Consider the following 25,845-nt stretch of genomic DNA (forward strand, 5'->3'; position numbering starts at 1 on the left):
GTAGAACTGCTTCAGTCTCAGAGCTGTAGGACACAACAGTTGTGTAAAACTTTAGTGTTTAACAAAAATAAGTACCCAGAAAAATACTGTGTGGATTGATAAATGGGTGTAAATCAGTAAAAACTGAACTCCTTTAATTAAAAAAAACTGGTTATCTGTGAAAATCAGTAAAAACTGAAATGCGTAACACTAAGAATTCACCATCCCTTAGAAGAGCAAATGATGATTGGGCATCTTCCTAAAAGATATGTCCTAGATCAACCATAAATTATGGGTCTTGATGCAAGAATTACTGGGTAAATTTTATAGCCTGTGTTACACAGGATATCAAGATTGGCGATAATTCACTTCTAGCCTTAAAATCTATGAATCAATAACAAAGTAATTAACTGAAATCTTAGAGTATGCCCTACATCAGTGGTTCTCAAACTTTTCTACTGGTGAACCCTTTCACATAGCAAGCCTCTGAGTGTGACCCCCCGCGTTATAAATTAAAAACACTTTTAAATATATTTAACAACATTATAAATGCTGGAGGCAAAGTGGGGTTTGGGGTGGAGGCTAACAGCTCATGACCCCTGCCCCCTGTAATTAAATTAAAAGTAAAAGACAGGGGAAGTTTTTCCTGATCTCGCTGCAAGATAACTTGTATCTAGTCAGGATGTGTGAAACTTTTCCCAGTATCACAGATATGTGTCATGCTATTAGCAACCTTTGCAACAAGAGTGAGACAATTAACAGTAATGAATTATGTGCAACCTCTCATGTATCAGGCTGAAATTTTGATTCACACTGTCTTGCCAAGTCATTGAAAATAATGGGTTCATGTTAAATGACAGTTCCTTGGGCATTCTGGGAGTTGTGGCTCCCAAGGGATTAATTATCTCTTGTGCTACTTTGAGCACTATTACTTGATTTCTATGGTGACTCTGCTGATACTCAACATGTAGTTCACATTTAATCCTGAGACTAAAATATTCTTGCAGGGGAATCTTAATTTGTGAGCCCATTGCATGCTCTGCAGGCTAAGGAAGCAAAACAGCTTTGATATTGCCCTTTTAGTATTGCTCCTACAAGGGGAAAGTCTCATAAAAAAGAGTTCACAGCAATGTACCTCACTGGATTGTTTTTCATTTCAGTCATAAGAAAGCTTACTTCCATGATCTAAGTTGTCTTTGTAGTACAAGAAGAATTATATAGAAATAATAAATGCATTATTATTATTAGGGCTGTCAAGTGATTAAAAATAATTGTGATTAATTACATGATTAATTGTGCTGTTAAACAATAATAGACTATCAGTTTTTTAAATATTTTTGGATGTTTTCTACATTTTCAAATATATTCATTTCAATTACAACACAGAATACAAAGTGTTCAGTGCTCACTATATTTATTTTTGATTACAAATATTGCACTGTAAAAAAGAAACAAAAGAAACAGTATTTTTCAATTCACCTAATACAAGTACTGTAATGCAATCTCTTTATCATTAAAGTTGAACGTACAAATATAGAATTATGTACAAAAAACCTGCACTCAAAAGTAAAACAATGTAAAACTTTAGAGCCGACAAGTCCACTCAGTCCTACTTCTTGTTCAGTCAATAGCTCAGACCAACAAGTTTGTTTACATTTATGGGAGATAATGCCGTCTGTTTTGTGTTTACAATGTCACCTGAAAGTGAGAACAGGCATTTGCATGGCACTGTTGTAGCTGGCGTCACAAGATATTAATGTGCCAGCTGTGGTAAAGATTCATACGTCCCTTCATGCTTTGCCCACTATTCCAGAGGACGATCCAAAGCAGTGCAGACAGATGCGCGTTCATTTTCATCATCTGAGTCAGATGCCACCAGTAGAAGGTTAATTTTATTTTTTGGTGGTTTGGGTCCAGTAGTTTCCGCATCAGGGTGTTGATCTTTTAAGACTTCTGAAAGCACGCTCCTCACCTCATCTCTCTCAGATTTTGGAAGGCACTTCAGATTCTTAAACCTTGGATCGAGTGCTGTAGCTATCTGTGATAAATGAAGGGGTGGGGGGATTGCTCCCTTTTATGTACACCCAACCAGCCAGTTAACTGTAAAATCCCTCTTGGTAGCTGTTATCTGCTTGTTTTACCTGTAAAGGGTTAAAAGTCCCCCAACTAAAGAAAAGGAAGGGGGCACCTGACCAAAAGAACCAATGGGAAGGTAGAACTTTTTAAAATTGGGAAAGAAACTTTCCCTTTGTCTGTTGTTCTCTCTGGGCTGCAGGGACACAGAGCAGCAATGCTGTAAGCAGCTCTAAGCTAGGTATGATTACAGATTATCATTTCATACCTCGAACCTACTTATCTGAAGCCTCAGATATATAAGTAAATTAGGGAATGTCTAGAAAGATGCAATGAGGATTATTTCTTTTATTTCTTATTGGCTTGTGGACTCTCTGTGCTAACCCCAGATGCTTTTGTTTGCTTGTAACCTTTAAGCTGAACCCCCAAGAAAGTTATTTTGGGTGCTTCAGTTTTGGAATTGCTCTTTTAAAATCTAGCAAAAGCCTAAGTTCCAGATGTATTTTCTTTCTTTTGGTTTTAATAATATTTACCTTTTTTAAGAACAGGATTGGATTTTTGGTGTCTTAAGAGGTTTGTGCATGTTGTTTGATTAGCTGGTGGCAACAGCTAATTTCCTTTGTTTTCTTTCTCAGCTCTTCTCTGGAGGGTGTGTGAAAGGGCTTGAGGGTACCCCACAGGAAGGAATTCCCAAGTGTTCCTTCCTGGGTTCCAAAAGGGGTTTTGCATTTGGGTGGCGGCACTGTTTACCGCCAGGTCAGAGAGAAGCTGTAACCTTGGGAGTTTAATACAAGCCTGAAGTGCAAGTATTAATTTTTAAAATCCTTGCAGCCCCCACTTTCTGCACTAGAAGTGCCAGAGTGGGGAATCAGCCTTGACACTATCTTTAGAAATTTCACATTAGTACCTTCCTTGCTTTTTCTGCAGTGAAAGAGTTTTTAAATGGAACAACATGTGCAGAGTAGTCATCCGAGACTGCCATAACATGAAATATGACAGAATGTGGGTAAAACACAGAGCAGGAGACATACAATTGTCCCCCAAGGAGTTCAGTTACAAATTTAATTTTTTTTTAACGAGCATCAGCAGCATGGAAGCATGTCCTCTGGAATGGTGGCCAAAGCATGAAGGGGCATATGAATATTTAGCATACATGGCACATAAATACCTTGCAATGCTGGCCACAACACCTTGCCATGCGAACACCTGTTCTCACTTTCAGGTGATGTTGTAAATAAGAAGCGGGCAGTATTATCTCCTGTAAATGTAAACAAAATTGTTTGTCTTAGTGATTGGCTGAACAAGAAGTAGGACTAAGTAGACTTGTAGGCTCTAAAGTTTTACATTGTTTTGTTTTTGAGTGCAGTTATATAACAAAAAAAATCTACATTTGTAAGTTGCACTTTCATGATAAAGAGATTGCACTACAGTACTTGTATGAGGTGAATTGAAAAATACTATTTCTTTTATCATTTTTATAGTGCAAATGTTTGAAATAAAAATAATAATATAACGTGAGCACTGTACTCTGTGTTGTAATTGAAATCAATATATTTGAAAATGTATAAAAACATCCAAAATATTCAATACATTTCATTTGGTATTCTATTGTTTAACAATGTGATTAAAACTGCGATTAATTACGATTACTTTTTTTGAGTTATTTGTATGAGTTAACTGCGATTAATTGACAGTCCTAATTATTATTACTACTTAAGGCTTATTATTACTATTGAAAAGTTTATGAATGAAGATAATCTAAGGCTTGGTCTACACTACCCCCCTAATTCGAACTAAGGTACGCAACTTCAGCTACGTGAATAACGTAGCTGAAGTCGAAGTACCTTAGTTCGAACTTACCTTGGTCCACACTCGGCAGGCAGGCTCCCCCGTCGACTCCGCGGTACTCCTCTCGCCGAGCTGGAGTACCGCAGTCGACGGCGAGCACTTCCGGGTTCGACTTATCGCATCCAGACTAGACGCGATAAGTCGAACCCAGAAGTTCGATTGCCAGCCGCCGAACTAGCGGGTAAGTGTAGCCAAGGCCTAAGAGAACAATGGTGTATGATAAAACCAAAGCTGGGTCTAGGGGCACCAATCCCAGAAGAAGACATTGAAGAAGCATTGAGCAACATGAAAAGGAAGAAAGCTCTTGGCCTCTATGGCATACCAGCAGAAGTACAGAAAGGAGAGATCACAAAGAAAGTTTTCCAGACTCTTTGAAAAGGTAGATTATTTATCCACTGTGTCACTGACTGCTAGTATCACTAGACAGTGATTACAGTGTCTAGTGACTACTAAAAAAAATCCAAGTTTCTCTCCTCTTTTACAACAGCGTAAATCAAGAGTAGAATCTATTAAAGTAAATACAGTTACACTTGTATTAAACTGGTGTATGTCAGAAGATAATCTGGACCTCTCTCTCCTATCTTCTAAGCCCTACAAGCCCTGAAAAGTCATGGATGCTGGTTCAGCTACAGGCCAGTTTATTCTGGGGAAAGTTTGATTAAGTCTCAGAAGCTAAAACAGCATATCAACCTCCCCTCAGGAACAACCAATAGGGAGTGGAGTGCGCTCTACAAACTCTGTGCTTCTCACATTGCTTGTGGTTCTTAGGAGCCCATGGGAATTATTCCAGCCCTAGATCTCATGTCCTTTACTGTCACAGCCAAGGGAAGCTCAGTGAAGTCAGGCCATGAGCTCTTTAAAATTCTTTTCTATCTCACTGCTATTCTATTCATTTGGGAAGAACCTTCCCCTCACACTGCAAGCTCCATAAATAGGAAGAGAGCTGCTATGAGGTATTCTGTGTCAACTGAACAATCTTTCCCCAGGAAAGTGGAAACATCCTCCTCAATAGAAGACCTTCCATTGGGCAGACGCACTGGTGCTTCCATTTCTGTTGATCTGGAGCTCAGGCTGGTTTGGACCCCAAGGGGTTTCAGTTTGACCACAGAGTCAATGATAGATTAGAGAAGCCTAATAAATCTGAAGTCATTTTGCTGACAGTTAATGATGCAGAAAGAAATTGAGCTGAATTTTTGCCCAGCCTGTAATTAAACTTGTGTCAGGACTGAGGTTTATCAGGAAAAATACAACAATGCCATTACTCATACAAGGATTTGCTTTTTGGGCACAACAAGGTGCTTATCTGTGCATGAAGCCTACTTGATCATATTCTCATAATAGTTTACTTACTAGAACATACAGACAAAACAATGATATGATGTACAGCTTTAATGACACACTTTTATCTTTAGGGCGTAAACTCATAAATAAGCCTCGTTATCTAGCCAAATGGCTGCCCTGTTTAATCTTTCATCATTTATTGCTGCTACTCTAAAGCAAATTACTTTGTACTAATTAGCATAATTATCAAGTTTCTATGGCAAAAATCTTGACTTGAGAAATGTGTAATAGTAGCCTCTCTCTTTTCATTCTGTGTAAATGAATACACTTCCACCACTGCTTTGTAGACATGAAGATCACTGTAGGCAAAATTCACCCCTTCTGTACCTTCTAAATTGATTGTTTAGAGGATTTATGTAGGACTCAAGTGATGTTTAGGCCTTATGTTGGCCTTCGCAGTGGAGAGTAAGTCATCTTGTGCCATTTTTGTTGATAAATAAAAATCTCTGAGCATCTAAACTGGTCCCCAACAGCTTCATAAAAATTGATGTCCTTTTAGACGAAGGGCCAAAGCAAAACAAGAAGGAGCATAAGTAAAGTATCTTTGAGAACATGATAAGCCCCATTCCCCTGTTGTGTTCTAGCAAACTGCAGGCACCCAGCAACTCAGAAAAATCAGGCCACTTATACAGGTGCTTGAAGTGTGAGTATTCACCTAAGTCTGAGTATTATGGCCTGAGTCTGCTCTGTAACATGCTGCATCTTCTCTGTCTCAGAAAATGGCAGCACCCTCTGCAAAGTGCCAAGTGCTAGAAGTTGAAATGATGTAGCATAGAGAAATCGTAACATTTACTAGCTCTCTACACCCCATCCTCCATCAAAATGACTAGCTGGTAAGACATCATAGGCAGAGCTGCTGCCACCTGATTTCTTCTGGCGTTCATCTCATTTATCAGTAGTTTATTTCATCACGTTTTTGATTTCCTTTTGGTAACTTGGAAGCAAAGGCATGTCACCAGCAAGCATTCATACTATAAACATAAGTTAAACGATTTCAATATTAATGGCCCAGATTCTCAGCTGCAGCCAAGGAGCACGCACTGCACAGATGCTTTAAAATACTTCTGCAACCTCCATCCCGACTTGGGCCAGCTGTGTACCAGGTCAGCCCCCTGGCATAAATTACAGCATCCTAAGCACTGCTCCAATGACTACCAAGGGGGCTATGGAAGCTATGTGATACCAAGGCTAAGTGAAGTCCCTGCCAGGTCTCTTCTCCCCTGGCCATGCCCTTTACACTAGCCAGAGGGATGGGGCAGCATAGTAGCTATTGTGTCCTCTTTACACCATTAGAAGATTTCCCCACACTGCGGTGATTTTTGTTTTACTCTGCATGGATGACAGGCTGCAAATCATCTGGAGCGCAAAGCGCATCTGAGCCAATACAGCCTTCCTTGATTTGCATTTGTTTCCGTTTTGCTTTCTATTTTATCCAAAAAGCATGGCTACCAATTTTGTTTTAATTGTAAAGCCCAGATCCAAGAAAACCCTTTTAACAGAATCAAAGAAGTATTCATGTGGGAAAATATGGTAACTGAAAAGAAATGTAATTGGCGAAATTATCCATCAGTGCAACAGCATCCTCTCTTCAGTTTTTACAGTGTGATCATATTAGTGCATGTGAAAGCTGACTGGCTGCTCCGCTGCCTGCTTTTTGGCGATAAGTATTATCTATTATATTGCAGAGCCTGTGGTCAGAGCTTTGTATATTTTGCGGCTTTCTGAATATACTTTCTAAAGATCTTAACTTTGGCTTTTATCGTCTGCAGATAATTGTCACAGACAAACTAGCAGAAATGAAAGAACTGGAAACAACATCTGCAGCCAGGAGCACCAACAAACGAAAGCTCTGAGGTAACAATTGAATCATGCGAAAGTAGGACAGTCCTAGCAGGGAACAGCTACTGTTCATCTGTGCAATAAAACCCATGCAGTGTAAGTCACAATTGTAAAGTTAATGGAGTTTTAGTGAACTGCAGCTCCCCAGGGAGACTATCCAGCATATAAGAAGCCATGCCTGGCTTTCTTACTCTCTTCCTTCCTTATCCACATAGGCTAGACTGTGACAGTCCTTCACATAAGCCTCCCTACCCCTCCTCTGTGGCCTATGCAAGGGGCTGTCACAATGCAGTCAGTGAGGTTAGGGGAGATTAGAGACTACTCTCGGTGTGACCCAGAAAGGGGGTAGGAAGACATAAAGACCCCAAAGGGCTGGGGAAGAGCAGGGAGGAGTCAAGGACGTGGTTCGTCGTCCTCTCCAAATAGCTTTCAATGAATGATTTGCATGGTGCAGTTCTAAGATATTCTGAGCCATTCGCTAAGAAGCCAACGATGGGTATGAAATTCACTAAATAACAATATTACCTTTCCCTGGCTGCAAGGCCTCTGTATTCCCTACTTGTGAGTGAATGAGAAGGCTCTGGTGGGAGATCTTAAAGCTATTCACTGTGACTTCGCTGCTGGATTATTGCTGATTCCTGTGGATATGATTATTAACTGTTGAAAGTGGGGATGACAGAAGAGGTCTATTTTATGACTGTATTGTATGTATTGGGCTTACTCTGTATCCAAAGTCCCTAGTATGCCAGTAGCATGCTTGGGGTACTGTGTCTCGGAGACATGTTCTGTAGGTGCTTCAGCAGCTAGGCCTTGTTGGCGCTAGCCCTCGGGGTCCCAGTAACCACTCAGACAAGAAAGGTTTTTACTAGGGCTGGCAGGAATGGAGAAAGGTTGCAAATACCCTAGATATAGAGACTTGAACAGTTACAGTTCAAAGTGAGCAATAACGGATCCAGTTTGGGGCAGTCCAATAGAAAGTCAGGGCTCTTCAGGCCTGGTGCATGGATGGCCCTCTCCAGTCCAGTCTCTATTCAGGCAAATAAGTATTTGTGGGTTTCCAAGCAGGCTCACTTAGTGTCTCTCACTAGGTCCCCTCTCTAGGGTTTCCACCTTTGTAATGGCACAGGACCCCCCGGGACCACACTCCTGCCCACCTCTTCCCCCAAATGCCCCGTCCTTGCTCCACCCTTTTGCACCAACACCCTGCCCCTGCTCCACCTCTTCTCTCAAGGCCTCAACCCTGTTCCAACTCTTCTCCTGAGGCTCCACCCCCTTCTCCAGCTATTCCCCCCAAGGCTCCACCCCTGCATCCCACATGCCACTGCAAGCCACATGAACAGCCTGGCATTTGAGGCAGCAGTGGCTGCTGTGTTATTTCCTTCCTTCCGCTTAGGGTTGCTACAGATAAAAAAAACAGGACATCAGGGCCTGTTAAATGGCACCTGGACATACAAGTTGAAACCCGGATTGTCTAGGTGAAAACTGGACAGATGGCAACCCTACTCTGCACTGGTTTCTTCCTCAGTCACTGCTCCTCCCCCATAAGTCCCACACAGATCTGTATTCAGATGTGATGAGAAGCAGTTATAGCCTGTTCCACATGCAGCTCTGTCCACCGTTCCTGGGACTTCTCCCCAGCTCCCTGCTGCCATCATATGCTTCCCATTCCCAGGCAGAACCTACTTCTGCTTATCTGGTCTGAGGAAGTGCAATGGGGAGGGGACTGATGGGAGTTGTAGTCCCCTCTGTAGCAGATCCACCTCAATATTTAAAATTACCAAAGGGTGTCTAGAGAAAGGGATAGATGCTGCTTTAGATATATACTGTATATCTAAATAAAACACTTTCCCCCCCAGATGATAGCACTGAGAAGATGACACTGGTGGCTCTCAAAACCTTCATTTGATTAAAACAAAATTTGATCAGAGATTATATATCAGTTCCACTATGTCTTTCAAGAAACTGGGAAAAGACGTCACCAAACATCAGCAAACGCGTATTGCTTAGAAATTACACAAGATCAGTAATTAGCCAGTAACTGTGCAATGATGTTTTCCTTTTCTTGGGCAATACTAATGTTGGAGTTTAGTACACAATGTTTTGCATAGGTAAGCCAATGCTCTCTAGAAGGCATCTTCATACTATAATTTATGCTGTTTGCCATGCCAGACTGCTGATCACTTCTTCAACTTTTCTAAATGTTATCAGAACATCTAACTTCTCTTCAGCTGTAGGGTCATGCTAAATTACCAATTTAGTACAGCTGCTATGATGTTGACAGTTGTAATTTGTTCCACTTGATTGGTTAGTAGGCCTATTGTTTGTTCAAAGTAGATTTTCAGGTTGTGAAATAGATTCTGTATTTGCTGAACACAATGTAATTTGTACTCATATTACAGCTTCAGAGACTTCCTTGGGGACAAGACTAATTGAAGTTGCTTGATTTTTGTTACCAATTCACAGTCTTTTCAAATTCTATTTATTTTCATCTCAAAACACCTAAGCTCCTGCTGTATTAACAGACCTACTCAGGTGTAACATTTTCGCCTGGTTTGGTGACCTGACCTCATCTCTTCTCTTCTGCCAACTAACATCTGATTACCACCTCATAAATTGTGTGAGAATTTGTTTTTTCCTTCTAAAAATTATTATTTTGAAACTAATCCACAAATTTAGAGTCGGATTATCATGCCCTAATAAATTGAGTAGCATCTTACACCATTGGCTTCAGTTGGACTTCTTATAAAGTAAGGTATTAATCATTGTAAGAGAATGAACCAGAATCTGTCTCTTAATCATATAATATTAATTTCAAGGGCTAAAATTTCAGAAGTGCTTGGGCAAGGGACTTTGCTTGAGCATTGTGTAAAAACTGCAAATGCAATTCTCCCTAGGAAAAAAATGGATTTATTGTTAGTTGTGATAATCACGGAGTAGGTTATGAATAGAATAATATATGTGCATATGCGTTTTGCATCATCTTTAATGGCACTTGTTAAAAGGAGACAAAGGGTACAGTTGGAAATTTTCACAGAAGCATATTCTGCATAGTATAAAAGGCCCAGATATAATAAGAGTGCTGAGTCTAATTCTAGGAAAACAAAACCAAACAAAAATGCATCCGATGGATTACTGTGGGGGTTTACTAACTTCTTTGATTTTAGCAATATTTTACACTCCCATGTTTTAGATACCCCCAAAAAACAAACAAAAAAAACTGATATACTCATCCTCCCATAGAGCTGGTGTTTTTTGTTTTAACAATTTTTTTGTTTTGTTGAAAAATGCCAATACATCAAAACCCAAATTGTTTGTGAAACAGGATCAGGTTCACCAGATTTCCTGACTCAATATATTTAGAACAAAACATTGTCAAAAGACTTCATTTGAACATTTTCTGTTGAAAACCTGGGGTTTTGTTTTGTTTTGTTTTGTTCTTTTTCCTGGTTGAAGTGACTTTTCAGTTACAAATTTAAGTTAAGTAGATTGAAAAAAGTTAAAAATGTCAAAATTGAAACAAAATGATTCAAAATCATCAAATGAAATGTTTCAGTTGACACAAAAAGAAAAAAAAGTTGCATTTTTTGGTTCACAAATATTTTCACAATTTCTGTTCTTCATCCAACATGGGAAAAAATGTTGAACTCTCAAGATATTCACAGGATGGGAAAATTGTTTCCTGCCCATCTCTCATCCCCCAACTACTAGGTCTTTTTCTATTTCCTTCTGGACATGACTACAGCTTGTACTGCAGTACAGGTGAAGTATTACTCATTATGTTAGATTTCACTCTGCATTCATAGCAGAATGAAATTCCTCCTTATTTCAGAGTGACTAGCTAGTCATACAAACCCCTCTTCCTAGCTAATATCTCTATTCCAATTCATGTGTTGGCTTCCTCCTATGGCTTTTCCGTCAACACACAGCGATGATCAGACACTTCACTTATCACCACTGTACCTCTTCTGTCTGGCATTTAAATGCTTTATTTTAAAAAATGAATGTCTGAGGATTAATATTTCATTACTTATTTGGTAGGAAAAAGGGGACTGAAGGTATAAAGACCGTATAGAGTGATATAAGTGCAGGATCCTCTGGTTCACCAAGTTCACTTAAAACAGTTGGGGATGACCACTGGAGAATTTCCCCTGTGTAGGGGCAATTTATGATGCAGTAAAGCTCACTCCAAGCATAAAGGGGAGGAGAGGACATATTGGGAGTCGGAGAAGGAAGGGTTATAGCGGAGTCAGACTTCACTGGGCCTAGTCCTCCACTAGTGCAGTTTCCTCAACTGGCAGAAATTGGTATAGCCCCTACTTCTGCTCTAAATTCTGTTAGAGGATATGGGGACTGCAACTGGGCCTGTGGCTTCCTCATCTCCATTACATTTAAGAAACAGTGAAGTTGGAAGCTATAGAGATTTGGGCTCAAACAAGTATAAAGGAATTGGAAGTCTGGAGAGAAAATTCACCTGACATACTGCAGATGCATAAATTGGACACTTTTTTAATTTTTAAAAGAGATTTCTTTTGGACACAGCTAATGAAATTACCTAGTACATGATTTTATTTTAAAAATTAAGCTCAGAAGCCAATGGACAGTTTTTCTAATGCTTCACATACTGAAATATTTAGAGCAGTGGTGGGCAATCTGCGGCTCTGTGCTCTGGCCCGCTGTTCCTGCTGGGCAGCACGGGCGGTGTGGCTGGCTCCGGCCGGAGGGATGGGTCCCCGGGGGCAGTCAGGGGAAAGGGAGCAGGGGAGGTTGGATAGGCGTGGGAATCCCGGAGGGGGCTGTCAGGGGGCGGGGGTGTGGATAGGGGTCAGGGCAGTCAGGGGACATGGAGCAGGGGGGGTTGGATGGGTCAGGGGTTCTGAGGGGGGCAGTCAGAGGGCAAGAAGTGGGAGGGGGCAGATGGGGGCGGAGGCCAGGCTGTCTGGGGAGGCACAGCCTTCCCTTCCCGGCCCTCCATACAGTTTCGCAACGCCAATGTGGTCATCGGACCAAAAAGTTTGCCTACCCCTGTTCTAGAGCCAGGCATAGCTAAAGGAGGCACTTAGCAAATTTATCCACACATTGCTGACAATTTACCTCAATTCTCAGCTGCAGGAATGAAGCTAACGTATCTGAATCCTGATTTTTTCCCTAAGCAGAGACAGACATTTGTGCTGAATCATGAAATAATTTTTGAGGCAGAAAAACATGAATATTTGGAAATTAATGTTTCCAAAGTGCTATATGGTAAACAGTTAATTCTCATTAACCCCCTGAAGAGGCAGGCCAGTATGACTTATTGTCCTTATAGATGGTAAGGCCTTGGCTATGGGTGGCCATGTCTAATGGTCAGGAGGTGAAGGTGGCCTAATGCGTGGAACAGGAGGCACCAAGCACAATGGCCAAAGCCCAAATCAGGAGCAGAGTTACTAAGCCCAGGGAGTGAGCAGGAGTTGGGGGCCAGGAACCAGGGCCCAATGCCAGGGTTAGAAGCCAGATACCAAGTGTGAATACCGGGGAATGAACCAGAGCTAGGAAACAGGAACCAGCATAGGCGCTGACTCTGTGGGTGTTCCGGGGCAAAATTAGTGGGTGCTCTGCACCCACCGGCAGCCAAGCTCCCCTCCTCCCCCACCCCACCTCCTCCTTCTGCCCCCCTGAGTGCGCCGTGTCCCTGCTCCTCCATCTACCTCCCAGGGCTTCCTGCCCGGCTGCCACCAAACAGCTGTTTGGCAGCGTTAGCATGCTCCGGAAGGGAGGGGGAGGAGCGGGAACATGGCATGCTCAGGGGAGGAGGCAGGGAAGAGGCGGGGCCAGGGCGGGGATTTGTTGAAGGAGTTGGAATAGGGGCAGGGAGGGGGCGGAGTTGAGGCGGGGACTTTGGGAAAGGGGTTGGAATGGGGGTGGGGTGGGAAGAGGTGGGGCAGGGGTGGGGCCTCATGGAAGGGATGGAGAGGGGGCGGGGCTGGGGCAGAGGGAGGTCAAGCACCCAAGGGAAAGAGGGGAAGTCGGTGCCTATGGGAGCCAGGGTCAGACGCCAAATACCAAGTGTGACATTTTGGGGATCACTCAGACCAGTAAGGGTTTCTGTTACCACCTGCCTTGTAACTTTGGGAGCCTTAATGCTGTGCTGCTGTGGCCCAGAGCTCTGACACCAATAGCCAGCCTACAAGTGTAAAGGTCGCTCCCCCACTTTCACCCTCCTAAGTTCTCTTTGCAGGGTGACCAACAGCCCTTCTAGTTCCAAGACTCCCCAAATCCACCCCCTGAGGTCTTAACTACCAGACACTCCGATTTTTCCTTGTTCATCAACCTCAAAGGAGTGAAATCTGCCCCCAGTTACCAATCCACTTGGGGCCGTGCACTCCACCCAGTTTGCACAACAGAGACCTGCTCAGGGGGGAAATAAACAAAGTTTATTTAACAGAAAAATCATAGATTCAAAGAAGAAATCGTAAGGAAAAGCAAAAACACAAAAGTTACACAGAAACTAAACATAAAGATGCCACCTCAGACTTTACACTGCTATATTATCTAGATTCCCTTCTCTAATACGAGTTAGCTTTTGCCTCTGGGCACTTTTCCAGCTTGCCCAGAAGGGATCCAATGTTTCATGGAGAGCACCCAGTTTGTATGCTGGCCCTTAATTTCTGGATAGCCCTCACTTCGAATGTCTTCCCTCTTAACAGGGTTTGTACTATTGTTTTTCCTTTTTCTCAGACTATGGTAATTCATGGTTACACAGAGCAGGGGAAGCTCCCTCCTTCCTTGCTTTTCCAAGATGGGTTTTCTTTTCAGTTTCAATGTCTTTCCGTTAACTTTAATGGTGCACCATTATCTTTTCCTGGGTTGTACAATTTTAGATGTTTGGGGTTAGTTTTGTGTAACTAACTTTGGGAGATGCTCCTGGCTACCTGATTCCTTCCTCGCACTGCTGTGAGGTGATGCTGTAGTTGCAACCTCTTTACAATTACAATGTTCTCTATACATAGGGCATGTCTATGCTACAGACTTAAGTCAACCTATGGCAACAGGTACGCTTCCACTGACTGAAGAGGGACAGTTTGGGGGAATGAGAGCCAGGGCTCTCAGCTCTGTGCAGCTCCCCACTGGGAGCCCCAGCTGCCCCCAGACTCTCAGCTCCCTGCTCCCAGCTGGGAGTGGGGAGGAGCTGGCCGTCTTCTTACCTCCCCGCTGGGAGAGTGGGGCAGCTGCCCAGGCTTCTCGCATCCCTGAGCAGGGAGTGGGGAGCCAGGCGGGCACAGCCCAGTTGGGAGTGGAGAGCTGGAGGTAGCCGGGCTCCAGCTGCTTAGCTTTCTTTTCAGTTTCATGGCTCCAGAGCAGAGCCCTAAAAGGAGCCGTGAAAGACAGCCAAAAGCCGATGTAAGTAACACAGTGTCTGTGTAGACACTGCATCGCCCTGACTATACCTCCATGAGAGGCGTAGGACTTATTATGTCGGGGTAATAGGGCACTTACATCGGCAGGGCAAGGCTATAGTGTGTACACTGACACAATTAAGTTGATGTAAACTGCCTTATATCAACCTGTGCATTGTAGACCAAACCACAGATAACACGCATCCATTCATAACCATAACCGGGATACATATCTCCTAATGACCATCAAGTTCATAACACTACATGCTTTCATGAAAGATCTTATTTGACATATATTTATACGTAATTACATTGTAAACAGCCAAGTGATTCAATTGCTTATTCTGTGAGGTTCAGACCTCCTGTTCTCCCCTTTGGGTGTCCGGACTCTGATTGTCACACCAAGCTCAGGGAGTGAGCCAAATCTAAGAGCCAGGAAGCAGGAGCCAAGGTCAGAAGATAAATGCCAAGTTGAGGGAGCAAAGGTTAGGGTTGCCCAGAGCATGGGGTTGCATCCCTGGTCATCTTGGCTAATAACCATTGGTGGACCTATCCGCCATGAACTTATCTAGTTCTTTTTTTAACCCAATGATATTTTTGGCCCTCACAAGATCCCAGGGCAATGAGTTCCACAGATTAATTGTGTGTTGTGTGGAAAAAGTACTTCCTCTTGTTTTTATTAAACCTGCTACCTATTAAGTTTATTGGGTGACTCCTGGTTTTTGTATTGTGGGAAAGGTAAATAACAATTCTCTAATCACTTTTTCCACAACATTCATGATTTTATAGACCTCTATCATATCCCCCCTTAGTTTTCTCTATTCTAAGCTGAACAGCCCTAATTGTTTTAGTCTCTCCTCATATGGAAGGTACTCCATAGCCTTGATCATCTTTGTTGTCCTTCTTTGAACCTTTTCTAGATCCACTACATCCTTTTTGAGATGGGGTGACCAGAACTGGACACAGTATTCAAGATGTGGGCATACCATCGATTTATATAGTGGCATAATGCATTTTTCTGTCTTATCTATCACTTTCCTTATGGAATTACACCAATTTACACCAGCTGAATACTTGTCCCTCTACATTTTAAATATTTATATTTAGTAATATTTTACTATTTTAAAAAGGTATTTAATAGTAATATATTCCACTATTTCCCTAAAGTGAGAAGATATTGTGGCATATCAGATATGATGGTGTGGCAATTCTTGGCAAATATTGCCTTTTTAAGGCAATCACTGTAAATCTTTGATAAGATAATATATACACAACAGAACCATCTTCAAATATAACACTTCTGACTTCTAAAGCCTTCCACTGATGTATATTTTATCCTCCAGATCACATGAAATTTATGTCACTTAAACAAACATGTGAAGGTAAATGTCATCTTTAAAGAATTCATAGAAACAAACACTAACCAAACCATTTGAGAAACATTTTGGAACTCTGTTGTCCAGGAGTAGGCATAGGAAGAGAAACATTTTCTTCTGGAGAAAAGGATTTCTGAATTACCGGAGGAAAAATACCTCATTGCAATATATATATGCAAGCTAAGGTCCTGATTTTGTAATTGAATCCATCTTAGTGTCCACTTAAATGGCTGCTAGATAGGCCTCCTGAAAACTGATGCTATATTATATCAATTTTTATATTTAAACAAATCAAGACTCACTGGTAATGGATGGCACTACTGAAATTAAATCATGCTGTGAAAAATTAGCCTGGTTCTGACAAGTCTTAGCAGATTTTTGCTGGTTGGTGATATTTTTCTTAACCTTTTTCTACTGCACTGATCATTCTGCTAGTGTGTAAAACAGCCAGAGAGAGGTCTAGTTACTGTGAAGTTGAAAAAGATTAAACACAGCAAAGTCCGAGGGAGAATTGTACACTTATTTCCTTGATAGCAAAAGTTTTCAGCAGGGTTTGGTTTGCTCATTTTCCCCTTCAATTCAAACAATTTCCCTCAAGCAAAAAATATTATTTCCATAAAGAATGTTTTATATTTATAGCACATGGTGACTATACTAATCCTGTCAAGACAATGAGTAGTGAGTTCTATTCATCAAATCCCTGCCACAAGGAAAGAGTAGATTATTTTTTACATCTACTTGCATGAATCAGCAGAATTTAAGAGACTGTTTCTAGCACATAATATAGCCACTGAAACTAGTTAGTATATGCATCTTATTGCTGCATGGCGATCAGAAGTAGCTTCCTTCGTTCATCACCCCAGTTGTGAGGTGTATTACTGTTTTTTGGGTTTTTTTTTTTACAGCAGAAATTACAACGGAGAGTTTATGATTATATGTGTTAGATATAATTGAATTTGTAAAAAGCTATTTCCACTGTAGCCCAGATTTTTTAATTGAGCAAAACCCCAGAACATCATATTGAAGTTACTAGCCTGCAATTTATTGAAAAATAGTTCTGCTTGGCTTTCAGTATCAGAATCAGCTTGCAGAGAGCTTTGGTGCTGCAGAGGCATCTACATGAATTTAATACTGTTGATTAAAAGAGAAGGAAATGTTAAAACACCATTAAAATGGAGCAATAAATCTTTTGCTTCAAAAAAGAGAGAGGGAGGATTTCTCATTGCTCATCAAAAGTAGGGGAGTAATTAGTCTCACTCTAATTAATAGTTGAGTTACACAGAAGATGGTTGATGCTGTCTGGAATTTTATCCTTTGAACATATGGCAACAAGGAACACTGAAAGAGTTTTCATCTTTCATATTTGTGCTGGTATCTTCAAATGTGAATACATGGGGGCTGTCTGGTTGTTGCCACTTTGGCTGTAAAAGAAGCTATGATTCTACTATTTACAGCAGATAAAGAACTGACGCTGCCCAGTCAAAGATAGTGATGTTAACCACCCACATATATTGTTAATTTGGGTTCAGATCTGGCTCTTGAAATCCACACTGGGAATTCTGGGGGAGAGGGCAATGCATGACAGGAGATGCACAAACCAAGCAGTGGTGGCTGGTAGCATTAAGCCAGCATGAGGGATCATGCACACTCATAGCCCTTGTTGTGCTTGAAGCAGGTATGTACCTTGGTCTGTTCCCCAACATAAGGCATTAACTAGCCTCTCTGTATCATGTGAAGAAGGCAGGGCAATGGTTGCACCCTGACCAGCCCTTTCCCTTTTGGAGGAATGTAGGCCCCACTCCCCTCCCTTGAGAGAGGATTTCCTATGCCATATGTGAATTTGGCTTATGAGATTTTAAACACTATTAGTAGCATAAAAATGTGTGGACTGGATATCTATCAGTCCACTATTAGTAGCATAAAGATGTGTGGACTGGATATCTATCAGCACTATCAGTCATTTGTGGGTATATTTTTCCTAGCAGGGCACAAGGATAGCATAAGAGCAGAATCTCAAACAGTGAGGCTTCCAGGGGCAGGTGATACGTATATAATTTCTCTTTTGCACTTCAGCTTTCTTTCCTGCAAGTCTCTCTTTGTCTCTGCCTGCCCACCACTTTACTTTACTTTCTCTTTTTTTCATTAATTTTTGTTTATTCTGCTCCTTTTTTAAAGGAGGGACTCCTGAGAAACCCGGTAAAATTACAGTCCAAATTTGGGCCCTGATTCTCATACACTAAAGGCCTTTACAGTGCATTGTTAATGCCCCTTTTTACTGCCACAGTGCCTTGTATGCTTGTGTTTCTCTTTCCACCTGGGCAAAGTATATTTACACCCATCTCATGTAAAGTGCGTAGCTGTGGCACATGAGGCTTGTGGAGTCCAATTCATCCCAGCTAGTACAGGCACTAGGCCAGCAACTGCTGGGAGACCATTTGCATCTTCCCAATGCAGGGATGCAGGGGCTTGTGTGGGCCCTTGCATAGGTTAAAGCAGCCCTGAAGGCTGTTCTGAAGTTGCATTCCTGATATGTTGTCCACTATGGGCCACTGTAGGGGTGCAGAATTGGGCACAGAGCTGCCTTGGCCATACCTCCTTCTATCCCATATGTGTTTCCCCTCACTCCGGAACATCTCGTGAAGAGGTGCCTCAGAGTTGCCAGAACTGATACTATACCAGACATAGGCACTCCCTGGGCCAGAGATACTCCTCTTGGATTGGGAAGGATGAGTCCTGTGGTCCCTTTATGCCAGTCTGTTGTTTAAGAATTCCTTTAAGCCTAGAAAACAGACAACTAAGGGAGGATATGATAGAGGTCTATAAAGTCATAGTGTGGAGAAAGTAAATAGGGAAGTTTTGATTACACTTTCCCACAATACAAAAAACAAAGGGTCACCTATTGAAATTAATAGGCAGCAGGCTTAATACAAATAAGAAGTACTTTTTCACACAACACACAATCAATCCGTGGAACTCATTACCATGGGATGTTGAGAAAAGTATCACTGGGTTAAAAAAAACAAAAACTAGATAAGTTCACGAAGGATAGGTCCATCAATGGCTATTAGCCAAGATGGTCAGGGCTGCAACTACATGCTTGGGTGACCCTAAACCTTTAACTGCCAGAAGTCAGGAGTGAAAGACAGGAGTGGATCACTCCAACCTCCCTGTTCCATACATTCCTCCGAAGCTCTGGACTGGCCACTGTCAGAGACATGATACAAGACAAGAAGAACCATTGATCTGATGCAGTATGACATTTCTTATGTCCTTATGTGGGAGTCAAAAGATGAGGTCAATTAAGGTCACCCATTCTTAATAATAATAAACAAAATAATTTGAGCAGAATGTTATTAAATGTTAGTTTCATACGTGTTTTCATGCTTTTAACACTATGTAAATTAATCCAATTCCCAATAAAGAAATTAGTATAAATTCAATATCACAAATGTACTTGTTTATATACCTTGCTCTATTAATATTTTCTATAATAAAGCATATTTTCTGCACTGTTGCACTCAGCTTATCTATGTGTCTCTGCCCCTTTTGGATTTATGCATTTACTTGAGCATGAAACAAGAGAAGGACTTGCCTGCTAGAAGAAGTGAGTTTCATGAATCATGGAAATAGCAAATTACATGTACCCAAAGCACACTATGGTTTTTATGCCATAATTTGAATGTTAACAGAACAATTATTAAATTTGCAGATGTAACCTTGAGTAACTATTTGGTTTTTTTGCTTCCTCAGTGGTTTTTGGTTTTGCAATAAATATCATAGTGTTGTTTTGATGCACTTGAACCAGCAGTCTGAACATTGATTTAATGGTATAGAGAATGAGTTTGATAAAGAACCACTGTCATTTTCACTTCTTAACCATGTGCAAAATACTCTCGCCTTGTAAATTACATCTTAAATGGAGTCAGCCTTGCTAGATTTATTTTTTTTGTCATGATGTAGTTTTCTTTCATGGAATGAAATGGAACATTAGGGGGAAGATCTTCAGTTGGTATAGCAGACAATATATTGAGGTTTACACCTTTAAAACTATGTTTCCAGGCTACTAATTCAGGGGCATCAACACAATTATATATTTGCTGTAAAAGCATATTTATATACTGGCATCATGAAAATATTTAGAAAATATCATAATGCCACACTATAAATTCATGATACACCCACACTTTGATTACTGCAAGCAATCCTTGTCACCCCATCTCAAAAATGATATATTAACCTTGGAAAAAGTAAAGAGAAGGGCAACAAAAATGATGAGGGGTGTGGAACAGCTTTTATATGAGGAGAGATTTAAAAGACTGTCTTGCCCCTCATTTTGTACCCATTGGTTTCCACTTTACATAACTTGTTTCCCCTGGCCCCTCCACAGAAAGATGGTCATTGCATGTCTCATTACATTTTAAAATTGTGCAATAATTCTCTTATGGTAAATCCAGACTGCGAAGAAAAGAGACAAAGTTGGTCAGAGGTTGGAAGTGAGGAAAAGAAAGGGAAAAAGAGTTGTTATGTAATACATAGCTGAAAGATAAAAGACACAGAAAAAGACCTAAATAGAAGGTTTCAAGAAAGACAAAACAGTATAACAGAATCAGAAAAATGGAAATGAAATGGCAAATGGTAATGAGACAGAGTAGAATGGAATCAGAAGTGTAAGTTTTATTTGTGAGTAACAGGAAGAATATTGTATTTTTATATTTTCCTTGTATATCATCAAACGTTCCTCTACTCAGAGTGGGAAATATCAACAATGGGTACTGTGTTGATTCAGAAAATAAGGGCTAGGATATTTTAAATTTCTTCTAACACTAGATCCATGTAGCCACCAATAGTACTTAAACAACTGATTTAATAAGTAATCAGTATTAGAAGTATTATTTTATGACACTATGCTGTCTACAATAATGAACACTGTACTATTAAATATCTCTAAATGCTGTTTTAAACTTCAATTGTATTTCACATATATTAAACTAGTAACTAACAAATGATTAAATTCGATAACCTCTGAAATCAGGAGACACAGTGCCAATATAATTTCTATGCAGCCATGTCATCACAGGCTATGATCTTGTCACATCTCACTAGATAAGATCAGGCTGGATCAATACTTGAAAGGAAAATCCCAAAGGAAAATTTCCTGTTGGAGGAAATTCCTATTTGGGATTCAGTACAGTAGATACCACTCTACCTTCTGAGTCAGTACTGAATCAGTACACTTGTGTGGCACTGGGGTCACTCTGCTGTTGGAGATAACTCATAAAAGAGAGGTCCTGACCACTTGAAGACATGAAAGATCCCATGCTACCTTTGCAAGTTTTAGTTCCAGTGTTTGATACATAGAGAAATGATCCTTATAAATGTTATCACGTGGAGAGGGGAAGGATGATGTTGCAGCTAAGGCACTGGCCTGGGGCTGAGCAGATGTGGGTTTGGTTCATGACTCTGCTACAGACTTTGGGGGAGAGTTAGGCATCCAGCTCCCACTGATTTTCAATGGGCGATAGATGCCTAATTTTGTGTGAGGTCTCAGACAAGTAACATGATAATCTCTCCAGGCTTCAGTTTCCCATTTGTTAAATATTACTGCTCGCTCTCTTTCTCAGTGGTCCTGTATGCCAGACACTGAAACATTACGGTGATAAGCACCACTGAAGAAGCCTATAAATAAATACAAGAATCCCAAATTCTCATAAGCAATTTTTACTGTATAAACATTTTGTTGAACAAAACACAACCTCAGTATACAGTAACTGCTAGGAATTAAAAAGATTTCAAATTGTTAAAGGGATAGCAGTCATGTCATATATTCCCACCATAGCTATAAATCATGTCATAATACCAGAGTATCTATACTTCACTGCATCTTCTTGACTGCAGGATAAATGAAGAGACTCTCCTGGGATTGTGAAAAAGCCCTGGGATATAACTCATAATCTTACATTAATACAGTAAAATCAAACAGTAGATTTTTCATTGTTTTGCTTTTCAATCTTTCAATTATGCATCTAATCACACATTTCAAAGTCATTAAAAGTTTAACAAAATTTTCTATAGTTGCCTGCAGACTTTATTATTAATTATTTTTTATTCCAAAAGGGTGATTATAATTATTTGAATTTTTCAGTTCATAAAGATGTTGAAAATGAAAACACAGCAATAACATAAAAATTCTTCCAAGGATATGGATGTGAATATCGCATTTTGCTACTTTGAAATTTTTTTTTATAGTGAAACAGAACAGCTGTTTTTAAATAGAAAGCTTTGCCCTTTACTGGATTATGGATTTTAGTTGGCTGTATAGCTTGATAGGGTTTGGGGAATTCATTATCAGAGTTTACGTCTTCAGACCAATTTGGTAGACTTTCTGCATCTCTATAAACTGCACAATGGAGACATTATCCCCTGAAGCTAATTGGAAGAAGTAAAATAAACCTAGAATCATTCTGGTTCTCTTTCAGTTGCTAATCAGAAGGGACTCTGTTACAAAACTGATTAAACTGTTTCCACAGCAAAACTTGATGGCTCTAAACCCAATATTAATTATAACATCAAATATAATTTTTTATTTCCAAATATATCTGGGACCATGGTGCAAACACTGCACAACCCACATCTTAGTGAATCACTCTGTGGGGGAAAATATCCATAACATACCAAATGTATAGCTCAAAAACATTTTTGTTTTCTTTGTCATTTCCCATGGAAGGACTAACCAGGCATGATGAGCTAATCCCTGGGCCTCTGGTGCCTCTGTCTTTCCTCCAGCCTAAGGCTGGGTTCTCTGGCCAGGACCAGATACCCTCATTCCTTTTGTATTTCCCTTCACATCTCCCAGACATACTCATGTGGTTGCCTGGCATATTCACAGGATGCTCATTTTGGACTCAGTATGGTCCTAGTATATATTTTAGTGTTTTGTCCAGTTTAGTTTAAATGCCTCAAGCATAAGATCTGGCATTTCTTCCTTTGAGAGATTATTCTACAGATATAATCTAGCCCTCACTGTTTCATCTATAATTATCTTTCCTTAATTTAATCTAGCTACTACTAGCTCTAACCCTCATACCACCCTAAATACTATAAGCCTACAATAAATATTTCCTTTACATCACTGGTGTTTCAGTCTTCAAATATTTATAAATATCCTGTGTTCCCCCTTCTCATTCTCTTAGCCAAACTACAGATCACTAGTAATTTATCACACAGATGTCACCTCCACATATATGGTATATGCAAGTTGGTGTGTTGTTTTATGAAACTTGTAAAATATTTTTAAAGGTTGAAAAAAAACAGATAAAACGTAATAAAGCTGAGCTCTTCTCATTGTTTGTAATCCCTATTTATATGAGATTTAATATGGAAATTCTGGCATTTCTCCATGTCTCCTTTCATACTCTAGGACAGAGCAGTTTCTTCACCAACATAATCATAGTGCAGTGACTTTGAAGTACTCTGAAATTCAGTCTGCTTTACAGTGAATCATTTTATATGGACTTCTCTATGTGGCATGAAGTGTTATCTATGTGGTTTTTTTTCCAGGAGCCTATTCTTTCAGGAAAGGAACATACCTCTGATTAGAAAAATAAGTTGCTTTACCTAAGGATCATGGAGATGTCTGAGTACCAGATATTTGTTCTCAGCTAACTAAGCACATCTCTAATTTATAATTACTATTTAATTTACACTTCACTCTCCTACAGTACTTTCCCTTTTTTTGTGGTTTTGCCCTTGTGATAAAGGTCTGTGAAATTAAATTCTTGCTATTAATTACAGAAAGAGCTAGATAAGTTTGGATGTTTATGATAAAATATTCAGAAGACAATGGGGACTTGGCCTTAAGTACTGCAGTTTTTACCCCACATCCTAAGATGACCAGATGTTCTCACTCTTAATGGAATATTCATTATCTGTTATTGCCACATTCTTGAGTTGCCTAGCTGTTTTACTGGAAGTATTTCCTCATCAGCAGCCGTCAATCAGTTTTTAATGGACCTTTCTGTGTATAGAATCTTAACATCTCTGAGCACAACCAGTCTTGGAAACTGAGACCAGTTCAGTCTTACAGTAGTATTCTTTCCTCTTTTGGACCCCCGTGTAAAATCAAGGGCTTGAAATATCTTATATCCTACTTCTTCTGGCTCCGAAATAAACTCAATCAAGGAACAACAATTATACTTACATATAAGTGTAATATAAAATACAAGGGGCCAATTTCACTCTTCATTTAAACTTTATTTTAGGAAAGCACTTAAGAATGTCCTTAAATCCCATTGAAGTCATTGGGACTTAAACATATGTTTAAGTGCTCTTCTGAATTTGGGCCTTATAGCCATTATGTCTGAGGACCACAAATGAGGACAGAACTTGGCTGGATGGTTTTAGCCCATCAACTCATTTCTGACCAGTGGTTCTTAAGAGGCCATAGAAATTGGAGGGTTTTCACTGGGCACAATAAGCAGTGTTTTTAATAGCAACCAGTACCTTCACAGCAAATGGTGTACAAACATTTAGAAAGTTCTCCTGTTTAATCTATTTGCGTATTTGTCACTGAGTAGGAAGATCACTTAAAGGCAATAACCTCAATAGGTTTAGAAACTGAGATTTCTAATTAAATGTTAACTCTGCCTTGGGCTATGAAGGAAGATAAGAAGCTGTTTCGTGCTGATAAACACATATGCATTCAACACAACAGTGAAAACGAGATCACTAACTTTGCTTTTGCAACATGTAGAATTATTAGTTTTGTACTTCTTTTAAATAAAAGTTGCAATGATACAAAACTGCTGGGAATTTAGAGCCAGGAAAACAAACAAAAAAATGAAATGGGATAAAATGTCTTTTTCTTCATTCTGCAAAATGGTAGCAAAAACTAACTATTCCCTTTTCAGCTTGGTTCAAATCTGTAAAGTTTGTAAGAATTAAACAGTAATGTTTTTTGCCCAATTTGTATGACAAAAATTACAGTGATGTCAGAATACAGTTTGGAAAACTAAAATTCCCATTCCCTAGGCAATGCTTACATAGGTGACCTGCAACATTTGCAATACCCTTTGTTGAAGAAGCTTTGTTCTCTTATTTATGTTGCTTTTGGCAGTCACTAATGTTTTTCAGTTCAACTTGAAGCAAGAAACTAATTTCACTTTTTGTGGTTTACACATTATATAAATTACTCAGAAAAAATATTTAAGTGGGGAAAAGCTGTTTAGTATTGTATCATTATATAGTCTCATAGATGACTTGTTTTAATATTTAGGGATAAATCTTCGAGCATAGGCACCCAAAAATGAACCTGTGGGAAGCTTGACATGTCTATAGTGTAACAATATTAAGCTAGAGGGATCCAAGGATTATAAAACTAGTGAAACATTTCGAAATGGTTCATCCTTAAATACTTCTAATTGCTCACCTATTGACAGAATAATTCAGGGCAACATCATTCCAAACTCTTTGTGTAAGTGGTGAGTGTCTGAGAAGGTCATCTCTTTTCTCAAAAAAAAAAAAAAAATCTATAAAATAATCCCCACTTTAGTTATATATTCAGCACAACACCATTATATAATTGCAGCCACAGCCTCTATAATGTGTAGGTGATGAGAGTAAATTCTATTATATTCCAGTCACAGTCATTGTGGTCTGGCTCCCAAATAACTCTTTCCTACGAACACAAATTGTCTTGGTTTTCTAAATGCTCTGCACAAGATGTACAGGTCAGAAACTTGAGCATTAGTAGTAAAAAGGAAAGGATGAAATAAATAGGTGAAACAAAATATTTCTGCAAGGCTATGCTGAGGCAGTATCCCAGGCCAAGAGAAGGTCCACTGGCCTCCAGAGTAGCCACCAAATCTCACCCTAAGAAACCACTCAGGGTAGTAGACCATCTCGTTGATCCAGACTGCTTCTGGTCAACTTCAGAGCCCTGAACCAAGCACTGTGAAAATCTATTCTTTTATTTTGCTGAAACAATTACTCACATTCAGGAAAGTTTCTCACCACCACAT

General features: G+C 40.0%; 1 protein-coding gene across 13 annotated transcripts in view; it reads left to right on the plus strand.

The window, feature by feature from the left end:
- Positions 1-25,845, plus strand: part of MYOM2 (myomesin 2) — a 228,002-nt gene that overhangs the window by 145,197 nt on the left and 56,960 nt on the right. For 4 of the 13 annotated variants that reach the window (XR_010600069.1, XR_010600071.1, XR_010600070.1 and 1 more), the window contains 2 exons: positions 7,011-7,095; positions 8,937-25,408. Coding sequence is in view for 3 of the 13 variants with exons in the window: in XM_005289694.5 (XP_005289751.2) it covers positions 7,011-7,094 (84 nt within the window). In the remaining 10 variants the exon portion in view is untranslated. Of the gene's footprint in view, positions 1-7,010; positions 25,409-25,845 lie in introns of those variants that run through there. The other 9 variants (XR_006174115.2, XR_010600067.1, XR_010600068.1 and 6 more) reach the window with 5 other exon arrangements.

The sequence above is a fragment of the Chrysemys picta genome, chromosome 3, assembly GCF_011386835.1.
Source record: "Chrysemys picta bellii isolate R12L10 chromosome 3, ASM1138683v2, whole genome shotgun sequence".
NCBI lineage: Eukaryota > Metazoa > Chordata > Testudines > Emydidae > Chrysemys > Chrysemys picta.